Here is a 22,840-nt window from a genome sequence, read left to right as displayed (position 1 = left end):
TCCTTGTTATGAAGGCCAACATGCCATTAGCCTTCTTCACTGCCTGCTATACCTGTATGCTTACTTTCAGTGACTGATGAACAAGGACACCCAGATCTCGTTGTACTTCCCCTTTTCCTAACTTGACACCATTCAGATAGTAATCTGCCTTCCTGTTCTTGCCACCAAAGTGGATAACCTCACATTTATCCACATTAAACTGCATCTGTCATGCATCTGCCCACTCTCCCAACCTGTCTAAGTCACCCTGTATTCTCATAACATCCTCCTCACATTTCACACTGCCACCCAGCTTTGTGTCATCTGCAAATTTGCTAATGTTACTTTTAATCCCTTCATCTAAATCATTAATGTATATTGTAAATAGCTGTGGTCCCCGCACCGAGCCTTGCAGTACTGCACTAGTCACTGCCTGCCATTCTGAAAAGGACCCGTTAATCCCTACTCTTTGTTTCCTTTCAGCCAGCCAATTTTCAATCCATGTCAGTACCCTACCCCCAATACCATGTGCTCTAATTTTGCCCACTAACCTCCTATGTGGGACCTTATCAAAGGCTTTCTGTAAGTTCAGGTACAATGCATCCACTGGCTTTCCAATGTCCATTTTCATAGTTACATCCTCAAAAAATTCCAGAATATTAGCCAAGCATGATTTCTCCTTCGTAAATCCATGCTGACTCGGACCTATCCTGCCACTGCTATCCAAATATGCCGCTGTTTCATCTTTTATAATTGACTCCAGCATCTTCCCCACCACTGATGTCAGACTAATTGGTCTATAATTGCCTGTTTTTTCTCTCCCTCCTTTCTTAAAAAATGGGATAACATTAGCTACCCTCCAATCCACAGGAACTGATCCTGAATCTATAGAACATTGGAAAATGATTACCGATGCGTCCACAATTTGTAGAGCCACCTCGTTAAGTACCCTGGGATGCAGACCATCAGGCCCTGAGGACTTGTCAGCCTTCAGTCCCATCAGTTAACCCAACACCATTTTCTGCCTAATATGAATTTCCTTCAGTTCCACCGTTACCCTAGGTCCTCTGGCCACTATTACATCTGGGAGATTGTTTGTGTCTTCCCTAGTGAAGACAGATCCAAAGTACCAGTTCAGCTCGTCTGCCATTTCCTTGTTCCCCATAATAAATTCACCCGTTTCTGTCTTCAAGGGCCCAACTTTGGTCTTAACTAATTTTTTCCTCTTCACATACCTAAAGAAGCTTTTACTATCCTTCTTTATATTCTTGGCTAGCTTACCTTCGTACCTCATCTTTTCCCCCTGTATTGCCTTTTTAGTTATCTTCTGTTGCTCCTTAGAAGTCTCCCAATCCTCTGGCTTCCTCCTCATCCTTGCTATGTTATACTTCCTCTCTTTTATTTTTATACTGTCCTTGACTTCCCTTGTCATCCATGGTCGCCCCTTACCCCCTTAGAATCTTTCTTCCTCTTTGGAATGAACTGATCCTACATCTTCTGTATTATTCCCAGAAATACCTGCCATTGCTGTTCCACTGTCATCCCTGCTAGGGTATTGTTCCAATGAACTTTGGCCAGCTCCTCCCTCATAGCACCATAGTTCCCTTTGTTCAACTGTAATTTGACACTTCCGATTTTCCCTTCTCCCTCTCAAATTGTAGATTAAAACTTATCATATTATGGTCACTACCTCCAAATGGCTCCTTTACCTCGAGTTCCCTTATCAAATTTGGCTCATTACATAACACTAAATCCAGAATTGCCTTCTCCCTGTTAGGCTTTAATACAAGCTGCTTTAAGAATCCATCTCTGAGGCTCTCCACAAACTCCCTTTCTTGGGGTCCAGTACCAACCTGATTTTCCCAGTCTACCTGCATGTTGAAATCCCCCATAACAACCATAGTATTACCTTTGCGACATGCCAGTTTTTACTCTTGATTTAACTTGCACCCTATATCCAGGTTTGGGGGCCTGTAGGTAACTCCCATTAGGGTCTTTTTGCCCTTACAGCTTCTCAGTTCTATCCATGCTGACTCTACATCTCCTGATTCTATGTCCCCCCTCACAAGTGACTGAATTTCATTCCTCACCAAAAGAGCCACCCCACCCCCTCTGCCAACCTGTCTGTCCTTTCGATAGGACGTATAACCCTGAATATTCATTTCCCAGCCCTGGTCCTCTTGCAGCCATGTCTCTGTTATTCCCACAACATCATACTTGCCAATTTCCAATTGAGCCTCAAGCTCATCCACTTTATTTCTTATACTCTGTACATTCATATATAATACTTTTAATCCATTTAAAGTAATACTTTTACTCCCCTCACCTTTCACATCGATTCCTATTGCACTTCACCATACCCTCCCATCCCTTCCTGAGCTTTCTGCCCCGTTAATTCTGTTGTCCATCTTAACTTTTCTTATTGTCTCTTTCCCTTTAACTCCATCCTTATATTTCTGGTTCGTCCCCTCTCCCCACTACTTAGTTTAAACACACCCGTGTAGCAGTGGCAAACCTGCCTGCCAGAACGCTGGTCCCCCGCCTGTTAAGATGCAACCCGTCCCTTCTGTACAATTCATCCTTACCCCAAAACAGATCCCAGGTGATAGTAGGTGATTTTAACTTTCCACATATTGACTGGGATTCCCACACTGTAAAAGGGCTAGATGGAATAGGGTTGTCAAATACATAGAGGCCCCAAATAGAGAGTGCAATTTTATATCTTCTATTAGTGAATGAGACAGAGCTGGTGATAGAAGTTTGTGTAAGGGAACACTTTGCATCTAGTGATCATAATGCCATTAGTTTCAGGATAATGATGGAGAAGGATAGGTTTGGTTCTCAGGTTGAGATTCTAAATTGGAGAAAAGCCAATTTTGCAAGTGTTAATTGGGACACATTGTCTTCTGGCAACGGTGTACTTGGCAAGTGTGAGGCCTTCAAAAGTGAAATTTTGAGAGTACAGAGTTTGTATGCTTCTGGTAAGGATATCATGTTTAGGGAACCTTAGTTTTCAAGAGATATTGAGGCTCTGGTTAGGAACAAGAAGGAGGTGAATAACATGTATAGGGCAGGAAGGAGCAAATGAGATACCTGAGTATAAGAAAGGCAAGAAAATACAAACCAAGGTAGGACTTACACAGTGAGTGGTAGGGCACTGAGGAGTGCAAGGAACAGAGAGATCTGGGAATATGGACCCATAATTCCTTAAAAGTGGCATCACAGCTGGATAGGGTCATAAAGAAAGCTTTTGGCACATTTGCCTTCATAAATCAAAGTCTTGAGTACAGGATTGGGCTGTTAATGCTGAAGTTGTGCAAGGCTTAATTTGGAGTATTGTGTGCAGTTTTGGTCAACTACTTGAAGGAAAAATGTAAATAAGGCTGAAAGAGTACAGAGAAAATTTACAAAGCTCTTGCCAGGATTTGACGACCTGAGTTATAGGGGAAGGTTGATTAGGTTAGGCATTTTTTCCCCCTGGAGAATAGGAGAATGAGGGGAGATTTGCTAGAGGTATATAAAATTATGAGGGGTACAGATTGCGTAAATACAAATAGACCTTTTCCACTGAGGTTGGGTGAGTGAACGAGAGGTTATGGGTTAAAGGTGAAAGGTGAAATGTTTAAGAGGTATATGAGGGGGATCATCTTCACTCAGAGGGTGTTGAGAGTGTGGAATGAGTTGCCAGTGTAAGTGGTGGATGCAGTTTCGATTTTAATATTTATGAGAAATTTGGATGGGTACATGGATAGGAAGGGTTTGCAGGGCTATGGCTATGGTCTGGGTGCAGGCAGTTTAATAGTTCGGCATGGACTAGATGGGCCAACGGGCCAGTTTTTGGGCATAGTGTTCTATGACTCAAAAGTGAGTGAGAAATTAGATAGGGAAGCTTTTAAAAACCAATAGAATGCAACTAAAAAGCAATAAGGAGAATAGAGATAAAATATGAATGTAAGCTAGCCAATAATATAAAAGCGGATACCAAAAGGATTTTCAGATATATAGAGAGTAAAAGAGAGGCATGAGTGGATATCGGACCACTGGAAAATGATACTTGAGAGGTTGTAATGGGGGACAGAGAAATGACAGACGAGTGTAGTTAAGATTTTATATCAGTGTTCAGTGCAGTACACCAGCAGTATGCCAGAAATTTAAGAGTGTTGGGGCAGAGGTGAGTGTAGTTGCTAATACTAAGGAGATGGTGTTTGGGAATCTGAAAGGACTGAAGGTAGACAAGTCACTTGGGCTAGATGGACTACATCCCAGGGTTCCGAAAGAGGTAGGTGAAGTGATTGTGGAAGTTTTAGTAATGATCTTTCAAGAATCACTAGATTCTGGAATGGTTCTGAAGGACTAAAATATTGCAAATGTCACTCCACTCTTTAGGAAGGCAAAGGCAATAAGCAGGAAATTATCAGACAGTTAGCCCGATTTCAGTGTTTGGGAAGGTGTTGATGTCCATTGTTTAAGGATGAGGTTTCAGGGTACCCGCAGCCACATGATAAAGTAGGCCAAAGTGAGCATGTTTCCTTAGGGGGAAATCTTGCCTGACAAATCTGCTGGAATTCTTTGAAGAAATAATAAGCAGGATAGACAAATGAGAGTCAATGGATATTGTTTACTTGAACTTTTAGAAGGGCCTTGGCAAGATATCGCGCATGAGGCTACCGAACGAGGTAAGAGCCTGTGGTATTACAGGAAAGTTACTGGCATGGATAGAGGATAGTTGGTTGGCAGAGGCAAAGATTGGGAATAAAGGGGCCCTTTTTTGTTTGGCTGCCAGTGACTAGTGGTCTTCTGCAGCGGTTGGTTGTGGGACCACTTCTTTTCACATTATATGATAATGGATTGGATGATGGAATTGATTGCTTTGGAGACTATACAAATATTGGAGGAGAGGCAGGTATTGTGAAGAAGCAAGGAGTCTGCCGAAGGACCTGGACTGATTAGCAGAATGGGGAAAGAAGTGGTTGATGGAGTATAATGCAAGGAAGCGTATGGTCATGCATTTCAGTAGAAAAAATAAAAGTGTAGACTGTTTTCTAATTGGTGAGAAAATTCAGAAAACAGATGTACAAAGGGACTTGGAGAGTCCTTGTGCAGGATTCTCTAAAGGTTAAATTGCCGGTTGAGATGGTCTTCAGGAAGACAAATGTAATGTTAGCATTCATTTTGAAAAGACTAGAATATAAAAGCAATGATGTCAAGCTGAGTCTTTATAAGTGTATTGAGAATGATCTGGGGAATATCATGATTAGTGTATGAAGACCTCTGGGCATATATTTGTTGGAGTTTAGAATAATGAAGGGCAGCTCATTGAAACCAATCAAATATTGAAGGGCCAATTAGAGTGGATATGGAGAGGATATTCCATATAGTGGTGAGGACGCAGTCTCAGGAAAGAACCAGGTCCATTTAGAACAGAGATGAGGAGGAATTTTTTTGCCGGGATGTGGTGAATTTATGGAATTTATTGCCACCAACAGCTGTGGAGGCCGAGTCAAGTGGAGGTTGATGTTTTTAATTGGTCAGGGTGTCAAAGGTTAGGGGAAGAAGACAGGAGAATGAGGTTGAAATGGATGATAAATCAGCCATGATGGAATGGTGAAACAGACTCGATGTGCTAAATGTTCTCATTCTGCTTATGTCTTAAGGTCTTAATTCAAACATGATAGTCTGAATGACATAATTCTGCCCCTTTCCAAAGGTTTAATCCAATTTGGACCTTGAATGAAATTTCTTGTCTCTGCATTTCAGTCTGTAGAGTTCCACCATCATAACATTGTCTACTCAGCCATTTTCTGTAACATTCATGTGTTTCTTCGAATTACCAGATAACCAGTCATTTGCAATCCTGATCAGTTTACATTTAGTCATAGTCGTAGTCATACTTTATTGATCCCAGGGGAAATTGGTTTTCGTTACAGTTGCACCATAAATAATTAAATAGTAATAAAACTATAAATAGTGAAATAGTACTATGTAAATTATGCCAGGAAATAAGTCCAGGACCAGCCTATTGGCTCAGTGTGTCTGACCCTCCAAGGGAGGAGTTGTAAAGTTTTATGGCCACAGGCAGGAATGACCTCCTATGACGCTCTGTGTTGCATCTTGGTGGAATGAGTCTCTGGCTGAATGTACTCCTGTGCCCAACCAGAAAATTATGTAGTGGATGGGAGACATTGTTCAAGATGACATGCAATTTGGACAGCATCCCCTTTTCAGACACCACCGTGAGAGAGTCCAGTTCCATCCCCACAACATCACTGGCCTTACGAATGAGTTTGCTGATTCTGTTGGTGTCTGCTACCCTCAGCCTGCTGCCCCAGCACACAACAGCAGACATGATTGCACTGGCCACCACAGACTCGTAGAACATCCTCAGCATCGTCCGGCAGATGTTAAAGGACCTCAGTCTCCTCAGGAAATAGAGACGGCTCTGACCCTTCTTGTAGACAGCCTCAGTGTTCTTTGACCAGTCCAGTTTATTGTCAATTTGTATCCCCAGGTATTTGTAATCCTCCACCATGTCCACACTGACCCCCTGGATGGAAACAGGGGTCACCGGTACCTTAGCTCTCCTCAGGTCTATCAGCAGCTCCTTAGTCTTTTTCCCATTAAGCTGCAGATAATTCTGCTCACACCATGTGACAAAGTTTCCTACCGTAGCCCTGTACACAGCCTCCCTTGCTGATGCATCCAACTATGGCAGAGTCATCAGAAAACTTCTGAAGATGACAAGACTCTGTGCAGTAGTTGAAGTCCGAGGTGTAAATGGTGAAGAGAAAGGGAGACAAGACAGTCCCCTGTGGAGCCCCAGTGCTGTTGATCACTCTGTCGAACACACAGTATTGCAAGCACACGTACTGTGGTCCATTACTCAATTCTCTGCTAACAGAGGTGTATTTCAATCTTTCATTATTTTGAACATAATCTGAAATTCACATGACAAACTTCGGCATGGATTGTAACTCTTGAAGAAACATGTCTATAGTGTTTACTTTCTGGACAATTTTACCTGGATATTAATTACAATTTAAATTCTGTAATTTTTATATACATATTTTCACACAGATATCTTCATACCTACTCCTGACAGCTTGTTGGTAAATCTGCATGAAAACGGAGAGGTAGGTAATCATTCCATTTAAAATTGTATCTTGAATTTAAGTTTTGTAATCTCACAGTGTTAATAATTTAAAACTTTTATAAAATATTGCTTAAGGGGATTGTAAGGGGAATTTATCATTGAAACAAAATCTGCAAATACTTGAAACCTGAAACAGCTAGAAATGTTCTCGGCATTATATGGAAATTCTAATATCTCTCTCCCCCTCTCCCCCCTCCCCATCTCCTGCCTCCCCCCAATTACCTTAGATAGTGCATTTGCCCTGTTATCCCTGCAGAGATAAATGAGAAAGCTGGGGTTTTGTGTTATACCATCTCGTCTGCATAAAAACTCGGTGAAGTTTGATAAATGTCTTGTATTTTGTAATTAAAGGTATAGTCTTTCCTCCAGGTGTCTTCCCAACATCTGTAGATACTTTAGGATTTATCATTGGTGGATTAAAGAGGTTAATGAAGCATTGTTGCTATATACCTGCCTACATAAACTTTAGTGAGAATCAGAACCAGGTTTATAATCAGCGACATGTCATGAAATTTACTAATTTAGCAGCAGCAGTACAATGCAATATATGAAAATATAAAAAGAAAGATAAATAAGTAAATCAGTTACAGGCAGTAAGTGTATATGTAATAGATTAAATATAGTACAAAAGCAGAAGTAATATTTAAGAAAAAAAGGTAGTATTCATGGGTTCAACGTCCATTTAGGAATTATATGTTCCTGAATCACTGGCTGTGTGCCTTCAGGCTTCTGTACCTCCTATCTGACAGTAATAATGAAAAGAGTGCATGTCTTGGGTGATGGGGGTCCTTAATAATGGACATTGCCTTTCTGAGGCACCGCTCCTTGAAGATGTCTTGGATACTATAGAAGCTAGTACCCAAGATGGAGCTAACTAATTTTACAACTTTCTGTAGCTTCTGTCAGTCTGAACAGTAGTCCTCTTACCCCCTGCCCCCTACCCCCGTAACAGACAGTGATGCAGCCTGTCAGGATGTTCTCCACGGTACATGTACAGAGTTTTCGATTGTTTTAGGTGACAAACGAATCCTCTTCAAACTCCTGATGAAATATAGCTGCTGTCTTGCCTTCTTTATAGCTGCATCGATATATTGGGACCAGGTTAGGTCCTCAGAGATCTAGACACCCAGGACTGAAATTGCTCACTTTCTTCACTTCTGATCCCTCAATGAGGATTCGTTCATGTTCCCTTGTCTTACCCTTACTGAAGTCCACAATCAGCTCTTTCATCTTACTGACATTGAGTGCAAGGTTGTTGCTGCGACACCACTCAACTAGCTGGTATATTTCGCTCCTGTACGTCCTCTCATCTCCATCTGAGATTCTACCAGCAATGGTTGTTTCATCAGCAAACTGATTGATGGCATTTGAGCTAAACCTTGCCATAGAAGGAGTTGAGCAGCAGGCTGGGCTCACACCCCTGAAGTGCACCAGTATTCATCATCAGAGAAGAGGAGGTATCACCAATCTGCACAGATTGTGATCTTCCAGTCAGGAAGCCAACGAGCCCATTGCAGAAGGAGGTACAGTGGCCCAGGTTCTGCAGTTTATCAATCAGGACTGTGAGAATGATGATATTAAACTCTGAGCTATAGTCAACGAACATTATTCTGACATGGGTGTTTTTGTATTGTGCAGATGATCTAAGGCTGTGTGAAGAGCCATTAACATTGTGTCTGCTGTAGACCCATTGTGGCAGTAGGCAAATTACAATGGGTCCAGGTCCTTGCTAAGATAATTTACCCTCAGTTGGCATTGCATCTCTGTTCTCACCTTCTTTCTTCCTGGACAGGGCATGAATGAGCTCCTCTGGTCCTTACCTTCTATCCCACCAGTCTTTTCCTGAGCATCTGGTTGCCTGCCGTTTAATTCACCATCCCACACTTGATCTGTGCTTTCTGTCTGTGCCCTCCTGCACTGTTACAATCGGATGTAATACAAATTTGAGGAACAGAACCTCATCTTTCAGCGGAGAATGTTGAAGCCTTCTGAATTCATTAACTGTTTTTCAGTTGGAGGTCATTCTTTATGCTGGTCTGTATCAGAATTGGCCAATTTTGCCTGTCATCATTTTGACTTTTTTTAAAATTTCAGTTTGTGTGTTCTAACTGCTGACATTTCCCACAACCAAGCCGTACAAATGGAACCTAATTCTATCTGCTAGTCTTAATGCTTCATTCATTCATTTGCTATGTGCCATGTCATATGATGTGGGTGATCATGCACTTTCAATGACCATGATTATTCTTGGCAAATTTTTCTAAAGTGGTCTGGGCAGTGTCTTACAATGTTGGCGACACCGGCCATTATCACTACTCTTCAGAGTTTGTCTGCCTGGTGTCAGTGGTCATTCGACCATCCACCACCTGCACCCAATGCTTCACATGACCCTAATCAAGGGGGAGGGGGCTAAGCAAGTGCTACACCTTGCCCAAAGGTGACCTGCAGACTAGCAGAGGGAAGGAATGTCTTCCACTTCCTTTGGTAGGAATAGATCTCCACCTGGCCATCCTACCCTTAATGCTATATCAACTTATTTGGTCTTGATTTGTCAGAAATACAGTGGCTTCCAGTTAATTGAGCCTTTGGTTAAACAGGAAAGCCAGTTAATTGGGACAACTCTCAAAGAACGAAAGCTAGTGGAGAAAATAGCCAGGACTCTCTTTGCTTATTTGGGACTCCATGCTGCTTCTTTGGAGCAGAAGCTTGTTGGCCGAATGGTTTCTAACTAGCTCCAGATGTGTGCATTTGTGTGGCCATTAGATACCACACTGCTTAGAGCAGTTTTTAAGTAGTGTCATTTGCATTCGATTGTTTTCAAAAGCAGTGATTTTTGTTACTGATAGTTGATGAAAAATAAGCAGTAAGACACCCATACTGAGCTCATCGTTTTCATCAACTTTGCCTCAAACTTCCACCCCTCCCTTACATACAATTGGTCCATTTCTGAGACACGCCCCCCCCCACCCCCGATCTCTCTTGTCTCCATCTTTGGAGACAAACTGTCGACTGACATCTTTTAAATACCTACCAATTCCCACTGCTATCTTGACTATACCTCTTTCCAGCCTGCCTCCTGTAAAAATACTATTCCCTTTTCTGTGACAACGAATTCCACATATTCACTATCCCTTGACTAAAGAAATTCTTCCTCATCTGTGTTCTAAAATAACATCCTTCTATTCTGAGGCTGTGCCCTCTGGTGCTAGATTCTCCAACCATAGGAGACATCCTCTCCATATCCACTGTACAGTTCCTTGGAAAAGTATTCGGCCCCTAACTCTTTGCTCACATAAGTAAGTATTACAACAACCAGGATTTTGATCAACTTAACTGAGAATTTTTATTTGTGAATCATGTGCTCCTTTTTTTCTCAGTTGACTCCAAAAAACAGGAAATTTTTTAATGCATGAAAAACTTAAAAATTCAAAAACAGCACTTCAAAAGTATTCATCCCCCTTTGCTCAGTACTTAGTTGAACTGCCTTTTGCAGCTATTACAGCCAGTAGTCTTTTTGGATAAGTCTCTATTAGCTTTGCACAACATGATGGAGTAAGATTTTCCCATTGCTCTCTTGCAAAAATTGCTCAAGCTATGTCAGTTTAGTTGGGGCTGGTGGTGGACAGCAATTTTGAGGTCTTGACAGAGATGTTCGATTGGGTTAAGGTCAGGACTGTGTCTGGGCCAATCAAAGACGTCAGTTTTCTTCATTTGAAGCCACTCCGTGGTTGCTCTGGCAGTGTGCTTTGGGTCATTGTTCTGCTGAAAGACAAACTTCCTCCCTAGTTTACATTTTCTAGCAGAGGCTAGCGGGTTTTTTTAGGATCTCTCAGTACTTAGCAGCATTCATCTTCCCATCTATCCTCAGCAGATTTCTAGTCCTGACAGCTGAAAAGCATTCACATAGCATGATGCTACCTACTTCATACTTTCCATTAGGGATGGATTTACCTGGCTGATGCACGTTACTAGATTTATGCTGCATGTACTGCTAGGTGGGATAAAAGGCATATCCTTGCCCATACACTCAGGCATTTCACCCCACTGTAAATCATCCCCACAATCGCCAAGGTCCGTTTCCCTGGTGAATACTGAAGCAAAGTACCTCCACTACCTCCTTCGGCTCCATATACATATTTTCACTCTCAGTCCTGATTGGTCCTATTCTCACATGGCTCATCCTCTTGCTCTTCACGTACTTGTAGAATGTCTTAGGGTTTTCTTTAATCCTGCTTACCAAGGCCTTCTCATGACTCCTTCTTGCTCTCCTAATTCCATTCTTGAGCTCCTTCCTGGCACCCTTGTAATTTTCTAGAGCTCTAACAGTACCTAGTTTCTTGAACCTTTCATAAGCTTTTCTTTTCTTCTTAATTAGATTTTGTACATCCTTTGTACACCATGGTTTTTTTACCCTACCATCCTTTCTATGCCTCAATGGAACATTTGCCACAGTTCTGCCGTGCATTTCCCTGAGAACATCTGTTCTCAATTTATGTTTCCCAGTTGCTGCCTAATAGCATCATATTTCCCCCTACCCCAATTAAATGTTTTCCCAAGTTGTCTGCTCCTATCCCTCTCCAGCACTGTGGTAAAGGAGATAGAGTTGTGATCACTACCTCCAAAATGTTTTTGCATTCGAGAGATCTGACACCTGACCAGATTCATTTCCCAGTACCAGATCAAGTACAGCCTCTCCTCTAGTTGGCTTATCTACATATTGCATCAGGAAACCTTCCTGAACACACCTAACAAACTCTACCTCATCTAAAGCCCTTGCTCGAAGGAGATGCCATTCAATTTTAGGAAAGTTAAAATTATCCATCGCAACAGCTCTTATTATTGCACTGTTCCAGAATCTGCTTCCCTATCTGCTCCTCTGTCTCTATTACAATTGGGGTGGGAGTCCATTAAAAAACACCCAGTAGAATTATTGCCCCCTTTCTGTTTCTGACTTCTACCCTCAATGACTCAGTAGACAATCCCTCCATGACTTCCTCCTTTTCTGCAGCTGTGATACTATCCCTGATAAGCAATGCCATGCCCCCACCTCTTTTGCCTACCTCCCTGTCCTTTTTGAAACATCTAAAGCCCGGCACCCTCAGCAGCTATTCCTGCTACTGAGTCATCCAAGTCTCTGTAATGATCACACATCATAGTTCCACGTATTGATCCGCACTCTTAAGTTCATTCGCCTTGTTTATGGTACTCCTTGCATTAAAATAGACATGTCTCAAACCATCTGGCTGAGTGCATCTTTGCTCTGTCATCTGCCTGTCCTTCCGCACAAACTCCCTTCAAGTTGTCACTACTTGTGCTCCAACCGCCCCAGCCTCTGCTTCTTCACTTCGGTTCCCACCCCCCTTCAAATCTGGTTTAAACCCTCCCCAATAGCATTAGCAAACCTCCCTCCCAGGATATTGGTTCCCCTCCAGTTCAGGGGCAACTTGTCCCACTTGTACAGGTCACTCGTTCCCTGGGAAAGGTTCCAATGATCCAAGAATGTGAAACCCTGTCCCCTGCACCATCTCCTCATTCATCTGCACTCTCTTCCTGTTCTGACCTTCCCTTGCTTGTGGCACTGGGAGTAATCTGGAGATTACCACCTTGGAGGTCCTACTCTTCAACCTCCTTTCTAGCTCCCTAAACTTACTGTGCAGGACATCTACCCCTCTCCTGTCTATGTCATTGGTACCAACATATACCACAACCTCCAGCTGTTCACCCTCCTCTTCAAGAGTATTCTGCCACTCCTCAGAGACATCCTGGACTCCAGCACCCAGGAGGCAACACACATTCTGGGCATCTCTTGCTGCAGCAGAATCTCCTATCCGTACCCCTAACTATGAAGTTCCCTATGACTATTGCTCTGCTTGTCCTCACCTTACCCTTCTGAGGCTCAGAGCTGACCACAGTGCAATTGATCTGGCTGCTGCTGCTCACCCAGATAGGTTATCTCCCTCAGCAGTATCCAAAGGGGTATACTTCTTGGTGAGGGAAATGGCCACAGCAGGACCCTGCGCTTTACCCTTCCTTCTCCCTTTACCTTCTCGGTGTTCACTCATCTACTCGCTGAATTCTGCACCCTGGGTGTAACCACTTGCTCAAAAGTCGTAACTATCAATTGCTCTGCCTCCTGGATGATCCTAAGTTTATCTAACTCCAGCTCCAGCTTCTTAATGCAGTCTTTCATGAGCTGGAGTTGGCTGCATTTCCTGCAGGTGCAGTCATCAGAGAGATTATCAGATTCCATGAATTCCCACACCCTACAGGAGAAGTATTACAATGCCTTATCTGCCATCCTGCCTGCACTGTTCAATTGGCAATCAAGACCAAATCCTCTAACCTGTGTCTTTGGCCTCAGCTTCTTCTCATCAAAGCCTCTTGAGTCAGAGCCTAACGCTCCTGCTCTTACTGCTGCCCTACTCCCAATAATGGCCATCCTACTTGCCCCTTCTGTACTTTTATTTAATTTGCATTGTGCTCTGCTGTTAAACTGTGTGAGGTAACATTTTTTATTCTTTCTCACTTCTCTTCTAACATTTGTATATTGGTATATGTGTGCACATAATGCTGCTATGACACTTTAATTTCCTTTGGGATCAATAAAGTATCGATCTACTCCAGACGGGGCTTAACCAGAGTACTATAAACTTGCAACATAATCTCTTGACTTTTGAACTTAATACCTTAACTAATAAAAACAACCATTTCATAAGATGCCTTGCTCTTAACAGTGTACTGTCTCCTTGCATTTGCCCTACTGAGGTGCAGCACCTCACATCTGCCATTTCTCTGCCCAGATCTGCAACTGATCTGTATCGCACTGTATTCTTGGCCAGTATTCTACACGATCAACAACTCCACCAATCTTAGTATCATCCATCAACTTATTCACCCACCCGTCTACACTTTCATCCAGGTCATTTAAACACATCACAAACAGCAGAGGCTCAAACCTAGATCCCTGCAGGGCACTTCTAATCACAGTCCTTCAGCTCGAATGAGATCCTTTGACCACTACCCTCTGTCTTCTATGCGCAAACCAGTTCTAAATATAGACAGCCGATTTGCCACAGACCCTATGCATCCTTACCTTCTGAATTAGCCTCCCATGAGGGACTTCTTTTCAAACACTTTAATAAAATCCGTGTAGACAACATCCATTGCCCTACCTCCATCAATCTCTCTCGTCACCTTGTCAAAAAACCCATTCAAGTTGGTAAGACGCAACTTGCCCCGCACAAAGCCATGCTGGCTCTATCTAATTAGGCCACGGTCAATCAAAAGAATATGGCATCGTACAGGTAGAGTGGATGAATTCCTTCATTGATAACAATTAGAAACTAATACTCAGGTTTATCGTACTGTAGTAGTATTGATGGTATTCTCATCTGTTCTGTATTTCATTTAAATACATAATTTGTTACTCAGTTAAACATTAGTTTGTTTTTTTATATACCTTTAACTATTTTTAACTGTTTTCATGAAACTTCAACTAATTGGGGCAGCCGCTTAATTGGGTCAAAATGAACTGGTCCAGATTGTCCTAGTTAAGCAGATCGACTGTCTTTCATTTATTCTACTCAGTCCTTCTCCATTAGCTCTATTCTACGCAATAGAAGAGGACAAGTGGCTGAGTTATCAGTGGGCGAGCACTTTGGGACCAGTGACATTGGTTTATTAGAATCAGATTGAGATATCACCGGCATATGTCGTGAAATTTGTTAACTTAGCACCAGTACAATGAAGTACATGAAAGTGTTACATTAAGTATGTATATGTCTGTAAAATAGTTAAGTTAAAATAAGTGTGGGTTGACCACTGATTTTCCGGAAACTGATGGTTTGGCGCCTCTTTTAATTCAGATGAAATTGCAAGGCTAAGAATTGCTCACTTTTCATTAAACTAGATGAAACGAATGCTGGTAATTCTGTACAAACATTTATTAAAGAATTTAACATGAAGGACATCCTTTGGTTCATTGCTAGAGGGTGGAAGAAGATAGAATCTTCAACACTAAAGAATGGCTGGTATAAGTTGTGGTCTGCCTTGATTTTGATAATGAGCCTGAAGAAAAGCTTGACAGTGATTTTACAGGATTTCATGTACCAAACGAGAAAGTAGTTGTTCATGATTTGCTTGCGTATGCAAAAAGTGTTACAGGACTTACCTGCTTTCAAAGATCTAGCAAGTAGTCTTAATGAAGAAAACCTACATGAGTGGATGATTGTCGATGACAAGACACCTGTTATGCATCACGTTATGGACTGAGAAATTATAGACAGGTTTGATAAAAACACTGCCAGTGATGAAGATGAGATGGATGAAACCGAAAGGCTCACTATTGACAAGTTAGTTGAGTGGTTGAGTGATTTAGTCAAAGGGTTAGAGAAATGTACCTTCATTACAGAATAAGAGCTAATGAATTTTTACTTGATGCAAGAAAAATTACACAGGGAGAGATCAAAACACATGAAACAATTTCACCTGGATGAAATGTTTAAAAAGAAAACCGAGAAACAACATTCTTTGTAAGCACAGTAATTAATAGATTTACATTTTAATTCCTGTTATAGTCATATTCATACTTTATTAATCCCGGGGGAAATTGGTTTTTGTTACAGTTGCTCCATAAATAATGAATAGTTAAATAGTAATATGTAAATTATGCCAGTAAATGATGAAATAAGTCCAGGACCAGCCTATTGGCTCAGGATGTCTGACCCTCCAAGGGAGGAGTTGTGAAGTTTGATGGCCACAGGCAGGAATGACTTCCTATGACGCTCAGTGCTGCATCTCGGTGGAATGAGTCTCTGGCTGAATGTACTCCTGTGCCCACCCAGTACATTGTGTAGTGGATGGGAGACATTGACCAAGATGGCATGCAACTTAGACAGCATCCTCTTTTCAGACACCACTGTGAGACAGTCCAGTTCCATCCCCACAACATCACTGGCCTTACGAATGAGTTTGTTGATTCTGTTCATGTCTGCCACCCTCAGCCTGCTGCCCCAGCACACAACAGCAAACATGATAGCACTGGCCACCACATACTCGTAGAACATCCTGAGCATCATCCGGCAGATGTTAAAGGACCTCAGTCTCCTCGGGAAATAGAGACGGCTCTGACCCCTCTTGTAGACAGCCTCAGTGTTCTTTGACCAGTCCAGTTTATTGTCAATTCATACCCCCAGGTATTTGTAATCCTCCACCATGTCCACACTGACCCCCTGGATGGAAACAGGGGTCACCGGTACCTTAGCTCTCCTCAGGTCTACCACCAGCTCCTTAGTCTTTTTCACATTAAGCTGCAGATAATTCTGCTCCCACCATGTGACAAAGTTTCCTACCGTAGCCCTGTACTCAGCCTCATCTCCCTTGCTGATGCATCCAGCTATGGCAGAGTCATCCGAAAACTTCTGAAGATGACAAGACTCTGTGCAGTAGTTGAAGTCCGATGTGTAAATGGTGAAGAGAAAGGGAGACAAGACAGTCCCCTGTGGAGCTCCAGTGCTGCTGATCACTCTGTCGGACACTTGTTATAATCCTTTTTAAGTTTCAACAGTCCATTTTTGCCATTATTATTGTGTGACCTCTTTTAATCTGGCAAGGCTCAGGAACCAAGGGTGCGTGAAAACTAGTGGTCAACCAGTAGTGTAAAATGACAGAAATAAAAGAAAGTAGTGGAGTAGAGTTTGGGCTTCAATGTCCATTTAGAAATCAGGCGGAAGAGGTTGTTCCAGAAACACTAAGTGTGTGCCTTCAGGTTTCTGTACTCCCTTCCCAACGGTAACAGTGTGAAGAGGGTGTGTCCTGGGTGGTGGAGGTCTTTAATGATAGGCGACGCTTTTCTGAGGCACTGCTCCTTGAAAATGGATACTATGGAGGCTAGTACCCAAGATGGAGCTGACTAATTTTACAACTTTCTGGAACATATTTCGATCTTGTACAGTAGCCCTTCCCCATAGCAGAAAGTGATGCTATCTGTCATTACCATCTGAGATTCTGCCAACAATGGTTGTACCAGCAGCAAATTTATAGATGTTGTTTGAGCTATACCTAGCTACACAGTCATGGGTGTAGAGAGAGTAGAGCAATAGGCTAAGCACACATCCCTGTAGAGTGCCAATGTTAATTGCCAGCGAGGTGGAGACATTATTTCCAATCCACACTAATTGTGCTGTTTTGGTTAGGAAGTCAAGGATCCAATTGCAGAGGGAGGTACAGAGGCCTTGGCTTTGTAGCTTTTTGATCAGGACTGTGGGGATGATGGTGTTAAATGCTGAACTATAGTCAATAAACAGCATCCTGACCTAGGTATTTGCATTATCCAGGCTTCGTGGAGAGCCATTAAGATTGTGACGATAGGCAAATTACAGTGGGTCCAGGTCTTTCCTCCGATGGGTGTTGATTTTAGCCATGAGCAACCTCTCAAAGCAACTCATTACCGTACATGTGAGAGCAACTGAATGATATTCATTGAGGCAGCTCTTCTTGGGCACTGGTGTGCCCTTTTGAAGCAGGTGGGAACTTCTGACTGGCAGTGAAAGATTGAAAATGCCTTTGAATACCTCCGCCGGTTCGTTAGCTCAGGTTTTCAGAGCCTTACCAGGTACTGCTTCCTTGCGAGTGGTCACCCTCTTGAAAGACAGTCTAACATCAGCCTCCAAGACAGCGATCACAGGGTCACTGGGTGCTGCAGGAATCCGCACAGCTCTGGTTTTATTTTCCCTTTAAAAGCGAGCATAAAAGGTCTTCAGCTCGTCTGGTAGTGGAGCATTGCTGCCTTTCATGATGTTGGGTTTCGCTTTGTAGGAAGTAATGTCCTGCAAACCCTGCCAGCATTGTCGGACATCTGATATTGCCTCCAGCCTCACTGGGAATTGTTTCTTCGCTCTTGAAATAACCCTCCGCAAGTCATACGTGGTTTTCTTATACAGATCTGGATTGCCAGACTTAAATGCCACAGATCTAGCCCTCAGCAGACAACAAAGCACCTGGTTCATTCACGGCTTTTGGTTTGCGAATGTACAGCAAGTTTTTGTAGGCATACACTCATCCACACAGGTTTTATTGAAATTGATGACAGCTGTAGCATACTCATTCAAACTCGAAGATGAATCCCTGAGTACAGTCCAGTCCACCGATTCAAAGTAGTCCTGTAAATGCTCCTGTGCCTCCCTTGTCCATACCTTCTTGGTCCTCACTACTGGTGCTGCAGTCTTCGGTCTCTGCCTATACTCAGGGAGTAGAAGTACAGCCAGCTGATCAGACTTCCCAAAGTGAGGAAAGTCACAGTGGTCCAGTGTGGTATTTCCTCTGGTACTACAGGTGATTTGTTGATAATAATTATTTGGTGACTTTATCAAGCTGGCCTGGTTTATCAAGTTGGCTCACAGAATGATGGGGAAGGCACCAGTATGTGCTGTTCCATGCCTGTTGATCATGTCACTCAGATCATCTAAAGCCTGTATTAACCTCAGGTGGAATGTACATCACTACCAAAAAGATTGCTGAAATCTCAATAGACAATAGGTACAGGAGTAGGCCATTCAGCCCTTCGAGCCAGCACCGCCATTCACTGTGATCATGGCTGATCATCCACTATCAGTATCCGGTTCCTGCCTTATCCCCATAACCTTTGATTCTGCTATCCTTAAAAGCTCTATCCATCTCTTTCTTGAAAGCATCCAGAGACTTGGCCTCCACAGCCTTCTGGGACAGAGCATTCCATATATCCACCACTCTCTGGGTGAAAAAGTTTTTCCTCAACTCCGTTCTAAATGGCTTACCCCTAATTCTTAAACTGTGGCCTCTGGTTCTGGACTCACCCATCAGCGGGAACATGCTTCCTGCCTGCAGCGTGTCCAATCCCTTAATAATCCTATATGTTTCAATAAGATCCCCTCTCAGCCTTCTAAATTCCAGAGTATACAAGCCCAGTCGCTTCAATCTTTCGACATATGACAGTCCCGCCATCCCGGAAATTAACCTTGTGAACCTACGCTGCACTCTCTCAATAGCAAGAATGTCCTTCCTCAAATTTGGAGACCAAAACTGCACACAGTATTCCAGGTGTGGTCTCACCAGGGCCCTGTACAGCTGCAGAAGGACCTCTTTGCTCTTATACTCAATTCCCCTTGTTATGAAGGCCAGCATGCCATTAGCTTTTTTCACTGCCTGCTGTACTTGCATGCTTGCTTTCAGTGACTGATGCACAAGAGCACCTAGATCTCGTTGTGCTTCCCCTTTTCCCAACTTGACTCCATTTAGATAATAATCTGCCTTCCTGTTCTTACCACCAAAGTGGATAACCTCACATTTATCCACATTAAACTGCATCTGCCATGCATCTGCCCACTCACCCAGCCTGTCCAAGTCACCCTGCATTCTCATAACATCCTCCTCACATTTCACACTGCCTCCCAGCTTTGTGTCATCGGCAAATTTGCTAATGTTACTCTTAATTCCCTCATCTAAATCATTAATATATATTGTAAACAGCTGCGGTCCCAGCACTGAACCCTGCGGTACCCCACTGGTCACCGCCTGCCATTCTGAAAAGGACCCGTTAATCCCTACTCTTTGTTTTCTGTCAGCCAGCCAATTTTCAATCTATGTCAGTACTCTGCCCCCAATACCATGTGCCCTAATTTTGCCCACCAATCTCCTATGTGGAACTTTATCAAAGGCTTTCTGAAAGTCCAGGTACACTATATCCACTGGCTCTCCCTTGTCCATTTTCATAGTTACATCCTCAAAAAATTCCAGAAGATTAGTCAAGCACGATTTCCCCTTCATAAATCCATGCTGACTCGGACCAATCCTGTTACTACTATCCAGATGTGTCATAATTTCATCTTTTATAATTGACTCCAGCATCTTTCCCACCACTGACGTCAGGCTAACCGGTCTATAATTCTCTGTTTTCTCTCTTCCTCCCTTCTTGAAGAGAGGGACAACATTAGCCACCCTCCAATCCACAGGAACTGATGCTGAATCTATAGAGCATTGGAAAATGATTACCAATACGTCCACGATTTCTAAAGCCACCTCCTTAAGTACCCTGGGATGCAGACCATCAGGTCCCAGAGACTTATCAGCCTTCAGACCCAACAGCCTATCCAACACCATTTCCTGCCTAATATAAATTTCCTTCAATTCATCCATTACCCTAGGTCTTTTGGCCACTATTACATCTGGGAGATTGTTTGTGTCTTCCCTAGTGAAGACAGATCCAAAGTACCTGTTCAACTCGTCTGCCATTTCCTTGGTCGCCATAATAAATTCACCCGCTTCTGTCTTCAAGGGCCCGATTTTAGTCTTAACTATTTTTTTCCTTTTCACATACCTAAAGAAGCTTTTACTATCCTCCTTTATATTCTTGGCTAGTTTACCTTCGTATCTCATTTTTTCTCCGCGTATTGCCTTCTTAGTAGTTAAAAAGGCTGGCACTTAATTGAATTTACTTAAATCTTACATCCATCCCACAACTTAAGGGAGTAAAAATCTTTGCATTATAATTCCATCACAATGTACAAACATGAATTTATAAGTCTAACGACTTGAAGAAAGAAGTTGTCCCGTAGTCTGTTGGTCCTGGCTTTAATGCTGCGGTACCGTTTGCCAGATGGAAGCAGCTGAAGCAGTTTTTGGTTGGGGTGACTGGTGTCCCCGATGATCTTCCAGGCCTTCTTTATACACCTGCTGCTGTAAATGGCCTCAGTGGAGGGAAGTTCACATCCACAGATGTGGAAGATGCAAATGATGGGGAAGGTATTCCTGGTTTGGTAAGCAATTTTTGGACATCGCCAACATGTTAGTATGCCATGAGCAGTTGAGCATGTGGCACACACCTCCACTTCTGCTTTTGAGGAACTCAATGACCTATATTGACAATGAATCATGAGCCCATCTATTCGAATCGCTGTGTCCGGCATGGAAGTGGTTAACTAAGATTCCTTAAAACAAAGGACGCATTCGCTCCTAACGTCTCTCTGGTACAGCACCCTAGCGGCTTCTAAAAGGAGCAATGTGCCGGCCACAGTCTGGTCTATTTCTGAAGGTTTTCAGCAGTGATAGATCGTTCAGTCATAGTAAAACTTCATCACTGACTGTACACATCATAGATGCAGTTATGGTTCTCAGCCGCAGTAAGCTAAAATGGAAATATTTGATGGGAATATTCATTTTTAATAAGAGCTGCCATTAGGGGTTGTCCGTGGTGCTGGCACCCCGGAAGTGGAAGGATTAGTTTTAAATTAGCTATGGAAAGGAACAGATCCAGTCTGTAAGTTAGTTTTAAATTGGGACAAGGCAAATTTTGATTAATTATTCAGGAACTTGCAAAACTTGATTGGAATGGGTTGTTGGCAGTCGCCTGGCAAGTGAGAGGTGTTTAAAAGCAAGGTATCAAAAGTTCAACATCTGTACCTTCCTTCAGAGTGAATAGCAAGACAAGTACGAGTAGGGAACCCTGGATGACAAGGGATATTGAGGCTATTGTCAGGAAAAGGAAGGAAGGGCAGCTTAGGATCAAGTATATCCCTGGAGAAATTTAAGTATATTCAAGAAGGAAGGCATGAGATAGCTTTGGCAGAGAAGATTAAGGAAAATCCAAAGATATTATGTATGATAGGTATATTATAAGGAAAAGTGTAACTAGAGAGAAAATCGTTCCCTCAAAAGACCAAAATGAACATCCTTTAATGGAGCTGTAGGAGATGGGTCAAATGCTTATTGAATATTTCCCCTCTTGTGGAGAAGTACATGGAGTCATAGAGTCATAGAACAGTACAGCACCTAAACAGGCCTTTTGGCCCATCTAGTTCACGTTATTAATCTGCCTAGTCCCATTCACTACACCCAGACTATAGCCCCCCTATTCATGTACCTAACCAAATTCCTTTTAATTGTTAAAACCAAACTCGCATCCACAACTTCCGCTGGCAGCTGATTCCACATTCTCACGACTCTCTGAGTGAAGAATTCCCCCTCATCTTCCTATTTATTATTATTATTTTTCTCTCTGCTAGATTATGTATTGCATTGAACTGCTGCTGCTAAGTTAAGAAATTTCACATCAAATGCCGGTGATAATAAACCTGATTCTGATTCTGATTTTCAATTCCTGATTTATTATGTAGGCTTAACGACATGAAGACTTCTGAACTTGAGGTGGTTAATGGGGATTTCTTGCAGGTGGGATAGTTGTGTATTTAATATTTCAGTAATATTTGAGTGATACTGTAAATATATTGTTTGATTCTGCATTCTTTGTTGTTTGCATAGCTCATTACAGGTTATATGTAAAAGTACATGAATGGCATACATCATTACGCCACCACACAGCTCACTAAAGTAAAACTCAGCTCCTGGTACCCATGTTTTTTTCCAGTTTCTGGAGTTACAAAATATAACAGGGATGTCTGCTTTAGAGCAAAAGTGTTACTGGATGTCTTTCCTGCTGCTGCCTATAAGGAGTTTGTATTGTTACGTACCCCGTAACTGGGTTGCCAAACCAGCAGAAATGGATCACTCAGTTGGAGTCTGGAGTACTAGAACTAAGAAAGTTTTATTAAAGAAACAAGCAACACAGTAATCGAAAGGATAATAAATGCAACAGTTCAGTGATGATAAACACATGTGCACAGAATTAAGATAACAGCATCAATCAAGCTCTATCGTTGTCTAGGGGTTAAATGACCAATT

General features: G+C 42.5%; 1 protein-coding gene across 11 annotated transcripts in view; it reads left to right on the top strand.

Moving 5' to 3' along the window:
- LOC134345516 (protein transport protein Sec24B-like) overlaps positions 1 to 22,840 on the top strand; it is a 239,669-nt gene that overhangs the window by 119,499 nt on the left and 97,330 nt on the right. For all 11 annotated transcript variants that reach the window (XM_063046288.1, XM_063046287.1, XM_063046286.1 and 8 more), the window contains one exon: positions 7,054 to 7,109. In XM_063046288.1, the coding sequence (XP_062902358.1) occupies positions 7,054 to 7,109 (56 nt within the window). The remainder of the gene's footprint in view (positions 1 to 7,053; positions 7,110 to 22,840) is intronic.

This window comes from Mobula hypostoma, chromosome 4 (assembly GCF_963921235.1).
Source record: "Mobula hypostoma chromosome 4, sMobHyp1.1, whole genome shotgun sequence".
Lineage (NCBI taxonomy): Eukaryota > Metazoa > Chordata > Chondrichthyes > Myliobatiformes > Myliobatidae > Mobula > Mobula hypostoma.
The sequence above is the reverse complement of the archived record's forward strand: the minus strand, read 5'-3'. Positions and strand labels throughout refer to the sequence as shown.